We start from the raw sequence: 17,064 nt of genomic DNA on the forward strand, positions 1-17,064 counted from the left end.
AACTTTTCTTCCCGTTGCAAGTTGAGGAAACAGACACACTTGTTTGGTCTATAAACGTGCAGGGAGATAGGTATTTTGACATCTACTTAGGCATATTAAAACACTTCCGTTTTTGCCGATCACGAGTATCATCCGATCCGATCTGACTAGGAGATATTTGCTGGCATTGACACTTTCACACCTACCAGAGAATGTGTTTTATGAACACGCCACAAAGTTCCGAGCATTCCTTCACCTATAGGGCAGTCTTCAATGTTCTCTACACTGGCTTTCTCTCACTGTTGTGTGAAGGGGTTAGTTTTCTTACATAATATACGCCATGTACTGCATCCCATCCCTGTTGGGTAGATACAAAAACTTCACACTGCTTTACTAAGCATAGTAGATATCACGGATGAAAGAGTGTAAAAAAATATACATATTAAAGAGAGAAGTTCGTACCTTGTCCTAGTGTAACTATAACAAGTTGTGGCCTTGTCCTTTGTGGTTTAGTAATGATCAGTTAGCATTCCACTCTTCCAGTTCAAACTAAGGTATACTGTACTTTATGACCAAGCAATATTCTTTAAATTACATGTGTCTAGTATAATAACAGTCCTGTATATGCATGTCAGTGGTTAGAGTTGCACCAGTATATAGTCCCTGAGACCATACACATTATCTTCACAAATACAGTACAAGTCAAAAGTTAATTTGGACTTAGTGGGACTATCATTTGTTTTTCAACAGGACAATGACCAAAAAACACACCTACAGGCTGTGTAAGGGCAATTTAACCAAGAAGGATAGTGATGGAGTGCTGCATCTCACGGAACCCAAACCGGCTGCGCGCGTGCGCCATCGTGCGCTATCATGCATAAATCTATTTTGCCCCCCCACACCAAACGCGATCACGACACACAGGTTAAAATATCAAAACAAACTCTGAACCAATGACATTAATTTTGGGACAGGTCGAAAAGCATTAAACATGTATGGCAATTTAGCTAGCTAGCTTGCACTTGCTAGCTAACGTTAATTTGTCCAATTTAGCTAGCTTGCTGTTGCTAGCTAATTTGTCCTGGGATATAAACATTGAGTTGTTATTTTACCTGAAATGCACAAGGACCTCTACTCCGACAATTGATCTACACATAAAACGGCCAACCGAATCGTTTCTAGTCATCTCTCCTCCTTCCAGGCTTTTTCATCTTTGAACTTATATGGTGATCGAATCTAAACTTTCATTGTATTACCACGACAACCGGCAACAAAGTTCGTCTTTCAATCACCCACGTGGGTATAACCAATGAGGAGATGGCACGTGGGTACCTGCTTCTATAAACCAATGAGGAGATGGGAGAGGCAGGACTTGCAGCGCGATCTGCGTCAGAAATAGGAATGAGTTCTATTTTAGCCCCTGGAATGAGTTGGTGTGTCTAAACGTTTGACTGGTACTGTACATAAAATATTGTTAACAAACCCCAACAAAGGTCAATGTGTGACTGCAGCTTGCCCGCAACACCAATTACAACTGCTTTATGTATCATCCCAGCAGGTCAAAGTGGGTTGAAATGATACACCCCCAACTGGTTCTGAAATGCCCTTTCTGAATGCACCGACTACAGTACACAGGACTCCTCGTTTTCAAGATAGTGTCTTTGTTGGGTTAAGGTTAGCTTGTTTGACACTTTGCAGACACATGAGTCCAGAGTGAAAGTCATTTGTACAAAAAACACTCTTCCTGATATGCCCAACTCTTGTGTGCTGAATTTGGTATTGTGTGTCAGTTTCAGATAAAACAATATATTAATGCATATCCGTAAGTGGGATGTATATACCGTTTTAAACACAGGGCACTTCTTCTCAGCACAATGGGAGAGATGGTACCCAGCAATCACTCTATGATAGTGCCCATTGAGACATCCTGTGTTGTACTCTTATTTAATGTCTGTCATATTCAATTCAATAGAAATGTATTGTGCCTGGGTGTAAGGGCAATTTAGTTGCAGCTCATAGCCCACCTTCTGACGACCAGGGCGAGGGTCTTGTGGGAGCTCTTGACCAGACAGACGGCCTCCTGCCTGGATCCACTGATGGGAACTGTGTTGATGTTGACGATCTCATCTCCCACCTGCAGGCTGACCGTCGCCGCCCTGCTGCCCTCCTCCACCTGAATCACACAACAGGAATGTTTAATTAAAGGTGTTTATAAGTAGTTTATTCATCATTAATAAAACAGTTATAACATACTGGGGCAAATGTTGAGATTTTGTGACTGGTAACATTTCTGAAGTGACGAGTATAAGAAAACAATTGCACACAGAGAGTGTTGGCAGGGGAAAAGGGGCCCAGTCAAGGGATGCTGTCTGATAGTGACGTGGATAAAATAACATGTTACAGACTTAATTTCTCATTAGTGAAGTATATTTTAATAACAGTTCACTTTCCATAGTTCATCGGTTTAGAAGAATATCACATTCCATCCACAGACTGTGTTGACAGGACCTGCTCTTCAACCCTGCCATGCTGGCATTGAGTCAACTTCATTAAAAATGGTTCCATCATATCCACCCTTCCAAATCCCCTCTATCCAGCCCCGTCTCAACGTTCAGAGGGGGACTAGTCTACTACTGACAAGCAAATGGAGCAAGTCACAAAGTACTGTGAGATGTATGATTTTGTAAATTATATAAATCTAAAATGAACAGGATGGATTGTTATTTTGTGTAGCTTCTGAAAGTGACGAACAGCTGGAGAACACAAGCAATATGGCGTAAACCCAATCCCTGTAAGTGATGGTGGCCAGTGACCATGGATCCGTGCTGAGTCCATTGTGTCCAGTCTGCACTGGAAGAATTATACTGTGGCAACCTGAGAGCTCTGATAAAAAATTTAACCATAAGCAACTTGAGAACGTTTGGAGCAGACTTGTTGCACATTCCTTCACTTATTCTCTACACATACAGGAGTACAGGAGGAGAATGGAAACCGATAAACAAACTGTTTCCTCATTCTGTTGGAGAGCAGCACTGACTGAGCCAATCCTGGTCTGCCAAACACACCTTATCTTCACTTCTGCATTCCTCACTGGTTCCTGGCACTGCTGTGATGAGTATGGAAGACAGCCGCAGCCCCCCCACCCAAACACACATAGAACAAAACTAGTGGTGACTAGTGGAGATGTGCTCAAGACATTGGCCAGGGCAGAACTTTAAAGGTGAAAATGTGCAACATACCAAAGGCATAAAAGGTGTGGGGACAGCCCCAACTATTTCTGGACTGAGAAAACATGTGAGTGTTTGATGAAACACACACAGTTAACCAATCAAGAAACTACAGTGATGTTCCAGTGTTTAATCTCCACACAGCCTTATTTTCATATCAGGGGAAACAGGAAAGGTGAAACCCATCCGTGACAGTGGAGAAATAAATATATTTACATTGTTTTGATTGATCTATGGTACTTGTTATTGTTGTTAATTTGCACATTTGTTGTTAACTAGTGTGGCTAAAGTTAAGTCAATACGATTCTCTGTATTTGTCTTTCTTCATCCTAATCATCATCATAGATAGATAGATAGATAGATAGATTGATAGATATACCTTGGTTATGAGCAGTGGTTCTCGGTGCTCCAGGCCTCCTCTCAGAGTGAACCCCCAAGGGGCCCCACCAAACAGCATGACATCCACAAATCTATATTCAACATCATCCTTATTCCTGTCCCCGACAGCCGTGAATATGTCCGCGCCTAGGAAGACTTCTCTGGCTGACGTCCTTAACTCGCTTCTGTAGTCGACGACGTCCATGGTGTTGAAGAGGGATGGGAATTCTGACAATCAGAAGTTCCCGACTAACCCCCGTTTTATTTCACAAGAGAAAGATCAACTAACTTAGTCACTATAATTTTCTGTCATATGTGAACACCTGCCATACTCCATACACGACAATGCGTTTAGCTGATGAATAACAACAACACTCAGCTTGTACAGTTGTAGTTTATCCTGGTTAAGACAGCGAATCGATATAAACTGTCCTCTTTCTTTCCGTATGTTTTCCATCACAGACATATTTTCTCCGTCACTCATGGTAACCAACGGTGACGAAAAACCATAGACCTACCCTCCTCTCCAATTGTGCCTATTCAACAGGCATAATTTGATGCCTCACGCATCGTTTTCAACCAGCTGGCTTCTCTTAATAAGCAAACAACAACCCAAAGTTTTGACACGTCTGATAAAAAACATGGTTAATGTTTTAGAAAGCAAAAAAAAAATGTAATCAAATAATTTAGGCAAGCCTACTTGAGGAGAACAAGAAAAGAAGACGGAGTCCGGTGAAAACCCAGTGTTGGAGGTCTGCACGGGACAGGCACCTGCGACGAGACACCTGCACAGACAGAAATAGTAATGGCGTATTTTTGTATGCACTATAATCCGACATGGTTCGTTCGACAAGGCCTATGGAGAAAATGAATGGTGTTTTTGGAATAACTCCGAAAATAAAGTGTGGTAAATTTGGGCTTCGAACATGTTATTCGATGAGATCATCTTCATCAGCTAATGTCACTTTGTGAGTTTTGACGAATTTATGTAATAAAAAAAAAACACAAAGGCTTCATAATTCGCTAAAGTAATGTTAACTGACTGATACTATATCATAGAACAAAACGTATAAACTCTCCTAAACTTGTGTTAACCTCAGACCTTATTTTTGGCGTTTGTTCCAAAACTGTATTATTTCGCCATTCATTTTCCCATAGGTATGGCTGAACGAAGCAGATGTAACTAATTTCCGGGTTTTAGGACCACAAACTGGCGAGCAGAGGCGCGCGCTCTGGTCTAGCCGCGCGTGCTCGATCGTCAGACTAACATTATTAATGATTTCGATCTCTTTTGAGTTTCTCATGGGCAACATTTAATCAACACATTTTATTCCATACGATAAATGCCTATCTGCCATTAAATATATTTTTGAGATTGTACTGCCCCCCAGTGGGGAGAAAAAAAACGTTCAAGAAAGTTTGTAAAACCGTATAGGTTCTTGAATACAGCCAAATGCCTGCAATCACTCATGTGACCCGTTCGGGATGTTTTGTGTTTTTTTTTAGCAACGTCATTGTAATCAGAGGCCGCACGAAGACATTTCTGCAGAAGGTGATTTCGTCGCTTGGTCTAACGTTTAGATTTAAAAAATGGTGAAAGTAACATTTAACTCGTCCTTTGGACAAAGGGATTTGAAGAAAGCATGCAATGTCGAAGCGCTTATTCCGGAGGAGAGGGTGAGTTGAACTAAACCAATGTGGTTAATATTTGTTGCAACAAACGTGGATGACGCAACTGTAACCGTTCAAACAACGTAGAACCATAACTGAAACAAAGTAACGTCGATTAGAAACATGTCTAGATTCTTGATAATTCAACCCGTAACACGGGCGATGTCGGAAAATGGCTGCTACACAAATCCTTTTCGGTAGACTGAGTGTTGTTCGCAGTTCCTGGCCTGGGCAGGACCGTGTTAGATTTTCGATTCGGTGTTGATTTAGTAGAGGCCTGGAGGCTTGAAATACCTGAAGAACATTCAGGTCGTCTTTCCTATTCATTCGAACAGTTCTTCCTGTTTTGGTTATGAAGAGTAAAAGGTAAATGCGTTTATGTAGACGCCATAGACAGTCTTGACAGTCTGAATTGACCAAATTAAGTGTGTTCATGTCGTAAGGTCGGTGTGTTGTCTTTCCTCCTGACAAAATGCATGCTGTGTACAGACGTTTTTGTTAACCTATCAACTGTTAGTAGATGCTGTATCCGCAATAAGAAGCCTGTGAGTCCAAACTCACCCCAAGCGCCTGGATTCATGTTTAAGGTTGGCGCAGGGTATTGCCCATAATAAAGGTACAGTGTATTCGAAAAGTATTCAGACCCCTTCACGTTTCCACATTTTGTTACATTACAGCCTTATTCAAAAATCGATTAAAAAAAATACTCATCAAAGTACACACAATACCCCATAATGACAAAGCGAAAAGGGTTTTTAGAAAGTTCATAGAAATTGAGGCCTGAGTGGCGCAGCGTTCTAAGCCACTGTATCGCTGTGTTTGAGGTGTCACTACAGACCCAGGTTTCGATTCCAGGCTGTCACAACCAGCCGTGACCTGGAGTGCCGTAGGATGGAGCACAATTGGCCCAGCATCGTTAGGGGAAGGTTTGGCTGGGGGGGCTTTACTTGACTCATTGTGCTCTAGCGACTCCTTGTAGCAGCCCAGGCACCTGCAGGCTGGCCTCGGTTGTCAGGTGAACAGTGTTAACTCCGACACATTGGTGTAGCTGCCTTTGGGTTAAGAGGGCGGGTGTTAAGAAGCACTGTTTGGCGGGTCATGTTTCGGAGGACACATGACTCAACCTTCTCCTTTCCTGAGCCCGTTGGGGAGTTGAAGCGATGAGACAAGATCGCAATTGGATATCATGAAATTGGGAAGAAAAAGGGGGTAAAATACAACAACAAAAAAATACCTTATTTACATAAGTATTCAGACTCTTTGCTATGCGACTTGACATTGAGCTCGGGTGCTTCCTGCTTCCATTGATCATCTTTGAGATGTTTCTACAGCTTGATTGGAGTCCACTTGTGGTAAATTCAAATGATTGGACATGATTTGGAAATGCACACACCATATAAGGTCCCACAGTTGACAGTGCATGTCAGAGCAAAAACCAAGCCATGAGGTCAAAGGAATTGTCTGTAGTGCTCCGAGACAGGATTGTGTCGAAGCACAGGTCGGGGGAAGGGTACCAAAACATTTCTGCAGCATTGAAGGTCCCCGCAGTACCCTCCATCGTTCTTAAATGGATGAAGTTTTGAACCACCAAGACTCTTCCTAGAGCTGGCTACCTGGCCAAACTGAGCAATCCAGGAAGAAGGGCCTTGATCAGGGGGTGACCAAGAAGCCAATGGTCAGTTTGACAGAGCACCAGAGTTCCTCTGTGGAGATGGTTGTCCTTCTGGAAGGTTCTCTCATCTCTACACCCCTCCACCAATCAGGCCTTTATGGTAGAGTGGCCAGACGGAAGCCACTCATCAGTAAAAGGCACATGACAGCCCGCTTGGAGTTGGCCAAAAGGCACCTAAAGGACTCTGACCATGAGAAACAAGATTGAACTCTTTGGCCTGAATGCCAAGTGTCACATCTGTAGGAAACTAGGCACCGCTCATCACCTGGCCAATATCATCCCTACGGTGAAGCATGGTGGTAGCAGCATCATGCTGTGGGGATGTTATTCAGCTGCAGGGACTGGGAGACTAGTCAGGATTGAGGGAAAGATGAACGGAGCAAAGTACAGAGAGATCCGTGATGAATACCTGCTCCAGAGTGCTCAGGACCTCAGACTGGGGAGAAGGTTCAGCAGTAATAACACATCCGCCATGCTGATCCTCAACACGTGGGCCCCTCAGGGGTGCGTGCTCAGTCCCCTCCTGTACTCCCTGTTCACTCATGACTGCACTGCCAGGCATGACTCCCAACACCATCATTAAGTTTGCTAATGACACAAAATCATTAAGTTTGCTAATGGCCTAATCACCGACAACGATGAGACCTGACACTGTGGTGCAAGGACAACAACTTCTCCCTCAACGTGATCAAGACAAAGGAGATAATTGGACTACAGGAAAAGGAGGATCAAGCACGCCCCCCTTCTCATCGGTGGGGCTGTAGTGGAGCAGGTTGAGAGCTTCAAGTTCCTTGACGTCCACATCACCAACAGAGTAACATGGTCCAAGCACACAGACAGTCATGAAGCGGGCACGACAAAACCTATTTCCCCCTCAGGAGACTGAAAAGATTTGGCATGGGTCCCCAGATCCTCAAAAGGTTTTACAGAGCATCCTGACGGGTTGCATCACTGCCTGGTATGGCAACTGCTCGGCCTCCGACCGCAAGGCACTACAGAGGGTAGTGTGTACAGCCCAGTACATCACTGGGGCCAAGCTTCCTGCCATCCAGGACCTCTATACCAGGCGGTGTAGGAGGAAGGCCCTAAACATTGTCAGACTCCAGCCACCCTAGTCATAGACTGTTCTCTCTGCTACCACACATCAAGCGGTACCGGAACACCAAATCTATGTCCAAGAAGCTTCTAAACAGCTTCTACCCCCAAGCCATAAGACTCTGGAACAGTAAATTAAATGGCTACCCAACATTTGCATTGTCGTTGCCCCCCCCCCCCCCCCCCCTCCACTGCTGCTACGCTCTATCTATGCATAGCCACTTTAATTACCTCGACACCAGTGCACATTAACACATTGACTCTGTACCGGTACCCCCTGTATATAGCCCAGCTATTGTTATTTACTGCTGATCTTTAATTATTTGTTATTCTTATCTCAATTTGTTAGGGACTTTCTTAAAACTGCATTGTTTGTTAACGACTTGTAAGTAAGCATTTCACTGTAAGGTCTCTATACCTGTTGTATTTGGCGCATGTGACAAATACTTTTGATTTGAAGGTTGACCTTCAACAGGACAATGACCCTAAGCACACAGCCAAGACAATGCACGAGTGGCTTCGGGAACAAGTCTCTGAATGTTTGAGTGGCCCAGCCAGAGCCCGGCTTGAACCCGATCAAACATCTCAAGAGAGACCTAAAAATAGCTGTGCAGCGACATTCCCCTTCCAACCTGACAGGGCTTGAGAGGATCTGCAGAGAAGAATGGGAGAAACTCCCACGTGTGCCAAGCTTGTAGCATCATAACCAAAAAGACTCGAGGCTGTAATCAGTGCTTTGTCATTGTGGGATATTGTGTGTAGATTGATGAGGGAAAACAACTATTTAATCAATTTTAGAATACAGCTGTAAAGTAACAAAATGTGGAAAAGGGGAAGTGGTCTGAATACTTTCCAAATGCAATGTATTTGGGTGGCTACATGGTTCCATTGGAAATAGAATGCAGATGAGATTACAAGTCTATAGAGAATTTATTTACTATAGAGAATCTGAGTGAGTTGGGGAATAATAGCAGAGAAATGCAGCAGCCAGGGACAGACCTGGGGAGAAAATGCCCTTGCATAGAAAGACCTGGCCATCATGTCTGTTTCACCTGTAGGAGAGCAGTTTGGGACAGTCAGACGGGTGAGATTAAATGCTAATATCCTGGATACGGTGTCAGACTAGTGAAGGTCTGTGACATGACCAGACAGCATGGTCCACAGAGACCAGCCATGAGCCACCTCCTTATTCCTGACCTGTAGCCATGTTAATAAGCTAACCTGAAGTGACGAGAGTGAGACAAGCATGGCCATCATTCAATAGCCCCTGTATCTGTTGCAAAATATGGACCTTGGTTTACCTCAAGCACGTCTCTGTATCGACAGTGGACTAATGGGGAGGAAAAACAATATGTTCCTCCACTAAATTACGCGCATGGGGATCTCTCAGATCTGTTTTGTTTTCCTCATCTGATCTCCAGGGAGAGCTAGAGCTGTTGACATCCACTCTTTTGTTTCAATACGAACCCCACCCCAACTCTGCATAAACAAGTTCAGGAAAAGGGCCTGCTGCCAAATTACAACATGTGGCCCTGGGCTCCATAATATTAAAGTGAGGGAGCAAAACAACAGAGGTGATGGAGAGGGCTAAAAGATAAGGCAGTAATTGAATAATGGTTAGAAAGAATGTCTTGAAGAAGTAGATGATGGAAAGGAGGTGTAAGGTCACAGAGAAGCGAGGGAGGGTTGGTGAGCAAGAGAAAGGGAGGGAGGTTTAGCTGTGTGTTTGAATGGTACGTTACATAAGCATCTCTCTATCACTACTACCATACTCCAACTTATATCAACAGAACACACCACAGCTGTATTGTGCTGCATAGTCACACTATTTGAATCAAACACCGTTTGGCTATGTTGTGTTGGAGTGATTTTATTTGAACAATAAAGAGGATTTATAGAGGTCAGTTTTCTTAATGCTAGCCATGATTCATCTGGACTGACATAGCCTACTGTTAATTGAGAACGGTTGATGAACCAATATTATGTAATGGAACAAGCAGGCAGACATGCTGGTATTGCAAGAGGCTGTCTATAGGCTCTACTCTGTATGTTATAGAGGACCACAATGGCAAGAAGTCTTGACTTTTTTTGTTTGTATCCTCTGCAATTTTAATATCGGCCTATGTACTGTAACTGTTGCCTGGTGTAATGTATTTTAAGTGATCAAATCAAATGTGCATGCACTATATTTGTCTTCTTACTCTCAGGACCTGGAGGATGGCATGCAGGTTCGTCGGCAGTCCAAGGTGTGGTGCTGGTACAGGTGCCTGGGCCTGGCTCTCATGCTGTCAGGTGTGGTGGTGGGAGGGGCCTACCTTTACAAGACCTACATACTGGTGAGGGACTGTTGGTTAGACCCCTATAATGCCATAGGCTCAACTATATACTGAACAAAAATATAAACGCAACCATTTCAATGATTTTACTGAGTTACAGTTCATATCAGTCAATTGAAATATTCATTAGGCCCTAATCTATGGATTTCACATGACTGGGCAGGGGTGCAGCCATGGGTGGGCCAGCCAATCAGAATGAGTTTTCCCCCACAAAAGGGGTTTATTAAACACAGAAATACTCCTCGGTTTCATCAACTGTCGGGGTGGCTGGTCTCAGACGATCCCTCAGGTGAAGAAGCCAGATGTGGAGGTCCTGGGCTGGTGTGGTTACGCGTGGTCTGTGGTTGTCATACCAATTAGACGTACTGCCAAATTCTCTTAAACGACGTTGGAGGCAGCTTGTGGTATAGAAATGAACATTCAATTCTCTGGCAATAGCTGTGGTGGACATTCTTGCAGTCAACATGCCAATTGTACTCTCCCTCAACTTGAGACATCTGTGGCACTGTGTTGTGACAAAACTGTACATTTTAGAGTGGCCTTTTATTGTCCCCAACACCTGCGTAATGATAATGCTGTTTAATCAGCTTCTGTATATGCCACACCTGTCAGGGGGATGGATTATCTTGGCGAAGGATTAATGCTAACAGGGATGTAAACAAATTTGTGCACACAATTTGAGAGAAATATGCTTTTTGTGGATATGTAACATTTCTGGGATCTTTTATTTCAGCTCATTAAACATGGGACCAAGACTTTACATATTGCGTTTTATATTTTTGTTCAGTATAGTTAAAGCTTCCTTTCCTTGGTTAGAGGACACATTTGCATACGCTGTGGGCTGGTTTCCCAGACACAGATTAAGCCTAGTCTTGGACTTTTGAATCAGCCCCTAATCAGGAGATAAATCAGGAGATATTTCCGGGAAACTAACCCAGTGTGCTAGCTAACTATCTACAGTGTTGGTCAGGGTGAGAGACAAGTCCTCACTGTCGTCGTCTTACCTTGACTTCCTCAGGAGCGCACGGTGTATTGGTGCGGGGTGGATTACCTTGAGCAGGACTACATGGTTCAGGACAAGGACGAGGTGGCCTTGCCCTCTGCGCTGAGACACATCCAAGAGAGCATCCGTGTGCTGGAGGACGTGGAGCTAATCAACGTGCCCGTGCCCGAGTTCTCAGACAGCGACCCGGCCGACATCGTCCATGACTTCAAAAGCGTGAGAAGAGAACACTGCTACACACACACACACACACACACAAACCAGGTTTCCATCCAACCTTTTTTATGCGACTGAAGTGCATGTCGGATAAAGAGTCACGACAGGCCGAAACTGAACATTTGTCGGTCAACTTTCCAAATCTCGACAACCCTAAATACACTAGACAAGGTGAGCTCTCTTGTGTTGGTAAAATTAATTATGTGAGAAATGTCGGTGGAAATGCTTTTATGTGCAAATGTTGATATAATAACCATCACATCGAAGTAAACTTGGAGTCACGCGATGACATGTGCACCTCTCACTGCGACTTGTTTGGGAACCATGCAGTTTTAGGCTACAGATTAAATCCGTTTTGAAGAACTTCAGAGTGAAGTGAACGTGCAGAGGTAATGAGCACGGTGCGCCTTTCCAATAAATATCCAGAGTCTTATTCTGGCGACATGATCAGCAATGCTTGGCTGCCATTTTGACAACTCAAAAATAATCTAGCTTTTTTGTCCATAATCTCGTCATGTAGGCTCATACTCCCATATGTATCTGTGAGCTGTTGGCTTGAGCGCATTTGGCAATACCAGAGTGGGCACACTGAAAATCTGATGGAAACCCATTTAACTTGTATGTTTTTATTTGGTACATGGGAATTTAACTGCAAACGGTATTAAGTCATCAAGCACAGCCTTTTATCCGCAACAAGTCAATTTGATGAAATGCATATCTGGTGGGGGAATGTGCATGTTTTTATGTGGATTTTAGAAAATTCACATGAATCTGTTAATTGTATGGAAACCTACCTACACACACACACACAGTGGTCTGAATTGTTGTTGAGAGATACTGCATATGTGACATCACAGAGCTCGGTCTATCTAGCTGCTACCATGCATTTACGGCTCAAAGAGGAAAGTCATTCCTCCAGCGTATTAGCCGCCAAACTCCTATTTCTAGAAACCGGTAAGTGTTCAATACTGGGTTAATAAAACACGGGCTGAATTTAAGTTGTTGAATGTAATCATGTGTTGAGGTCTGAGGTGTGAATGTAAAGTACCTCTGGGTGTTTTTGTAGCGTTGGATCTAATTCATTTCCTCCTCCTCAGAGGCTGACAGCCTACCTGGACCTGAGCCTGAACAAGTGCTACGTCATCCCCCTCAACACCTCCATCGTCATGCCTCCCAAGGACTTGCTGGAGCTGCTCATCAACATCAAGGTACCTGTAACACACACACATACGACTGGAGCTGTTTATATGTATTTCAATATTCATCAAATGTTGGAGGAAATAATGTTAATTAAGTGTGAGTTGCCCCCCCCCCCCCCCTAGGCTGGTACCTACCTTCCCCAGTCCTACCTGGTCCATGAGCAGATGATGGTGACTGAGCGTCTGGAGAACGTTGACCAGCTGGGATACTTCATCTACAGCCTCTGCAAGGGCAGAGACACCTACAAGCTGGAACGCAGAGAGACCATACTGGGTTAGTACTGCTCACACACACACACACCATACTGGGTCAGTACTGACACACACACTTTTTAAGATGTACCCCGAATAGTCATGTATTGACCATTTTGTGAAATTCCTTCGGCCCTTTGGTGGACCTGAGAACACACAGCATTATACTCTGGCCAATGAACAGGTGCTATAGCAGATGTTTTATATAGGCCTACACACCCATTTTTAATACATATTCCTTCATCTGTACCTTGCAGGCAGGGAGAAGCGTGAAGCCCTGAACTGCAGGACGATCCGTCACTTTGAGAACAAGTTTGTGGTCGAGACACTCATCTGTGAGCCTTAAAGTGAAAGGGGACTGGCTGCTTCAGACAACCCATGTATAGTTTCACTCACTGTCTGCCGTGAGATTTTTAACCCTTCTCTCTCTCCTATACCACCCCTCATAGATCCTTTACTCTTCTGTACTGCTGGTAGTTTTGAGAGTTGTCAAATTTAAGTCAAGATGATTCCAAGTCAATATTGTTGTATAAAACTAATGCATTTTTCACTTTGCGTAAAGTACCATTTTCATTTGGGGGCAACTCTTCTCTTAAAAAAATAAGATGTGTCCAGTTTTTCAATATTTTGTGGGAATTGTTTTCTTTACTCTGGGGTTTATTGTTAAAGAAAGTGTTTAAACGGACACTTAAGTCAGCTAATTACACTGTTATAAGGTATACCTAGATTGATGAAATATCAACTCAATGAGAATATGCTTACTTTAGCATAGAAAATGAATGATTCTTGTATCTGCTGTCACTAGTACAGTGGGATGAAACAAGAGGAATCTCATACCCCAGGTCTGTCTGAAAATGGAGCAACTAACTTGTTTATATAGTCTGTAAAAAGGAAGATTAATACCACAATAAATCTTAATTGTTTTATTGGTTTTTGTTCTCATGGTTTTACAAATATGATATTTATTTCTAAAGTTAAACTTTTTTACTGTGCAACACAATGGCATGGACTGTTTTACTTAACATCCAGAGAGATCTTGGGCTGAGGGAATAGAACACTTGTTCTTACACTTATATTCTCCATTTACACATTAAATGAATGGCTCCTCCTGGAGTAGTCAAATCCCATAACTTTATTGATCTTCAGACGTTGACATGGATTTAGCTTACACTTTAGTCTTTGGATGAGGCTGGTTTAGTAGTACCTGGGGTTGCATTTAGCGTTGCACAGCGTTGTGGAACATTGCAGATAGAAATGTCCTGAATAGAGCTGACATGAGTCCTTATGCTACATGTCAGAGGCATGTTTATTCTACATAACATATCTGAATATTCAATAAAGTTGTGCTCTGCTGACTGTGCCCCTAGGGTCCAGTTCTGGGGCTGCCTTGTGAAGGGCCAACTGGGTTTCAGACACCACTACAGTATTAAGATAAATGGCATGCAAGAACAGACCCACTTTTAATAAAAAATAAAGGATTTGACTGACAGACAAGCACATTGGAAATAATATTTCTACCTCATAAAACACTCAATGCATCAGTTTCAGCATGATGAACCCATTGAAAGGTTTTGGTGCCGGTTTGTTGGTTAATTTCTACAATCAACGGCTGGCTTTTATGCTCATTTTAATTAGTCCTCATCTGAGGCAGTAATACAGCTTTTTATCATTTTATTTCAGTAACAATTAACTATCTTACTACAAATGTATGTGCTTTCAATTCCAAACTCAAAGATCTACATTTTCAAACCCATCCCACTGGCTATTTTTATTGCAAATGGAAGTGATACCTTAGACACACGCGCACTCACACACTTCAATATGGCACAAGCTTCCTTTATCACCTCCTATAAATGCGTCAAGAAACCCCACCTGTCAACTATGGTAATATGGGTGAATATTTAAAACCAAACCAATAACCACACCATATCTAAAATATTAAGACAGGAATAATAATATAGCAGAAATGGAGACTAATGAATCATTTTTTTCCCAAAAACATGCAGTCTGCCACCCTACAATAAGAATCAAATATCGAAATCGTTGATGCAAATGAGTGGCAGAGTATTTGTCTACCTAAAAGGAGGCTTCCTGACAGTCCCTCTACCAAGACAGGCAAAGTCAATCTCTTCTCTGTCTTGATTACAAAGTGAGGCAGTGACTTAAGACTCACTAATTTTGCAATTTGAGTTATCCTTTCTACTTTAGGCCAGACGGCTATCTCAGTGTTTCTCAAACTTGTTTTGTGCCATTGAAGCCAACGTCTTCAATTAGAGCTAGCCATCCCAGGGAGCAAAGGTTGAGAAACACTGCTCTACCTATCTATCCTGATACTAGAACTGGCCTGTGACGTGAGGCAAGTGCAGTAGTGACTGAGCATGCTCTAAGCCCTAGTGTTCTAAGCTGCCCTAGCTAGCCTGGGGCCAGAACCAATTCATTAACTACTGAATCCAAACTGAAGAGTTTTTCAAAATGGGTGTTCAGAAGAGCTAAAAACATCAGTTTCATAGTTTTTTCCCCACCACTAATGTCTATGTTTTGTCAAATGTAGACAAAGTATGTGCTTGTCTTGTCAGGGACTGTCAGCTTTGTTATGTCGCCAAACTTGACATCGTATAAAGTTCAAGAGCAACAGTCCATCTCCTCATCCCACTAACCAATAGGAGCTCCTGGTTTTAAATAACATAAAATATGAGTCTAGAAAGGCTCTGGGAATGTCAGGAGAGAAAATATTGGAAAAAGCATTCTCATCTAGTGTCTTCTCTTGGGCTGAGAGTAGAGAACTTCATCGGGATCATCTGACACCTATTTCTATCCTTAAATCAGCAGCCCTGCCCGCCGTACCATCCCTCCCTATATAATACATGGTCCAAATAAATAAAAAATGTTAAAATAAGCGCAAAAGGAAATGAGATTTTTTTTTTTTTTAAATCACAATAATCCTTGTGGCCTTCCTTATAATAATAGTAAAGACAAAATGAAGCCCTAATAGTACATACAAAAACCACCACCATACAGTCTCATATCATTCAAAAACACAGGGAATATCTACAAGTGGCCGTTGTACAATGTACTTCATCTGGTAGACCGGTTGAGGATAGTTGTATACTCTTCATGAACGCTCATCTCCTCTTCGTCGACTTCCACAATGTGATCATGCTCTGCCTAACAAAGTCTTTGACCTTCCTATCTATACCTCTCAGTCGGTGTAGTGCATGATGGACTCGACGTAGTTCCCGGGGAAGAGGCCGGTGGTGCCACTCATCGTTCCTTCGTACCAGCCGTCGTCGTTCTTCTTGATGACGTAGATGATGGCGCCCTCGTTGAAGGACAGCTCGTCCTCCTTGTCCGCCGCGTAGTCGTAGATCGCCACCACTGTGCACCAATGAGAGAGGAAGATGTTAGAGGAACGAAGAGGTTAGGGGAGATAGGTAGAAGACAGGGGAGATGAGAGGGCGAAAGACAGAGGGAAGAACAGGAGAAGTGGACAGGGCAGGGGTTAGATCAGGGTGGAAGAGAAAATCACTCGCTACCTTTCTCCATGTAGGTGCGTGGGGCCCACGGGGGGTCCTCCTCTGCGTAGGGATCACTGTACTCCACCACGGCCGACTCTTCCTCCTCCTCATCATCCTCATAGTCCTCTGGAGGTGGAGGGGGCGGGGTGGGTTCCTCAAACACAGCTTCTTCTACGGGAGGCGGGGGAGGGGGCACGTCTGAGACTGGGGGGGGGGGGGGGACACCAGTCAGGAACCACCATGCCTACATTCCACTGGTTAGTTAGTTACATGTTGACTGACACTGGCATTCCCATGCATGTGGCATAGGGCTGCAGTGGTTGGTTGGGTATCCATGCTGAAAGTGTATAAAGAAAAACTGGGGGAAAGGAGAACAATTTCAACGTGCACAGACGAGAAGTTTATTTCAGACAGGTAAACCGAAGTTGATGGATAGTTCAGCTTTGAAGTATCGACAAAAATAGACTCACGTCGTGAGTAAAATAAACACATGCAGGAGGGAGCCACTGCGAAGACGAGGC

At 43.4% G+C, this 17,064-nt stretch overlaps 3 protein-coding genes across 23 annotated transcripts in view; 1 reads left to right on the forward strand and 2 right to left on the reverse strand.

Moving 5' to 3' along the window:
* The window catches only part of LOC139532208 (protein Shroom2-like), a 26,493-nt gene extending 22,098 nt beyond the window's left edge, over positions 1-4,395 (reverse strand). For 2 of the 3 annotated variants that reach the window (XM_071329541.1, XM_071329540.1), the window contains exons 1-3: positions 4,285-4,395; positions 3,586-3,833; positions 2,004-2,152 (exon numbers count right to left, since the gene is read on the reverse strand). In XM_071329541.1, the coding sequence (XP_071185642.1) occupies positions 2,004-2,152; positions 3,586-3,789 (353 nt within the window). In that variant the 5' untranslated portion in view covers positions 3,790-3,833; positions 4,285-4,395. The remainder of the gene's footprint in view (positions 1-2,003; positions 2,153-3,585; positions 3,834-4,284) is intronic. The other variant, XM_071329542.1, reaches the window with a different exon arrangement.
* Positions 4,252-13,954, forward strand: LOC139532212 (integral membrane protein 2B-like). 2 transcript variants are annotated; one of them, XM_071329570.1, is made up of 6 exons: positions 4,252-4,386; positions 10,230-10,358; positions 11,377-11,577; positions 12,675-12,785; positions 12,900-13,050; positions 13,286-13,954. In XM_071329570.1, exons 2-6 carry the CDS (start codon positions 10,245-10,247, stop codon positions 13,372-13,374), a joined length of 666 nt encoding a protein of 221 aa, XP_071185671.1. In that variant the 5' UTR covers positions 4,252-4,386; positions 10,230-10,244; the 3' UTR covers positions 13,375-13,954. The 2 variants fall into 2 exon arrangements, with proteins under 2 accessions (XP_071185671.1, XP_071185669.1); XM_071329568.1 differs by lacking the exon at positions 4,252-4,386 and adding an exon at positions 4,779-5,261.
* The window catches only part of LOC139532209 (abl interactor 2-like), a 16,193-nt gene continuing 13,065 nt past the window's right edge, over positions 13,937-17,064 (reverse strand). For all 18 annotated transcript variants that reach the window (XM_071329554.1, XM_071329550.1, XM_071329562.1 and 15 more), the window contains 2 exons: positions 16,562-16,747; positions 13,937-16,403 (listed from right to left, as the gene is read on the reverse strand). In XM_071329554.1, the coding sequence (XP_071185655.1) occupies positions 16,228-16,403; positions 16,562-16,747 (362 nt within the window). In that variant the 3' untranslated portion in view covers positions 13,937-16,227. The remainder of the gene's footprint in view (positions 16,404-16,561; positions 16,748-17,064) is intronic.

This window comes from Salvelinus alpinus, chromosome 10, assembly GCF_045679555.1.
Source record: "Salvelinus alpinus chromosome 10, SLU_Salpinus.1, whole genome shotgun sequence".
Classification (NCBI taxonomy): domain Eukaryota; kingdom Metazoa; phylum Chordata; class Actinopteri; order Salmoniformes; family Salmonidae; genus Salvelinus; species Salvelinus alpinus.

Bases quoted from the DNA above. Each gene is read 5' to 3' on its own strand.
- LOC139532212 (XM_071329568.1), top strand. From the start codon at position 5,175: ATGGTGAAAGTAACATTTAACTCGTCCTTTGGACAAAGGGATTTGAAG. The intron at 5,262-10,229 runs GTGAGTTGAACT...TCTTACTCTCAG, and splicing joins CGCTTATTCCGGAGGAGAGG to GACCTGGAGGATGGCATGCA. The intron at 13,051-13,285 runs GTTAGTACTGCT...TGTACCTTGCAG, and splicing joins ACGCAGAGAGACCATACTGG to GCAGGGAGAAGCGTGAAGCC.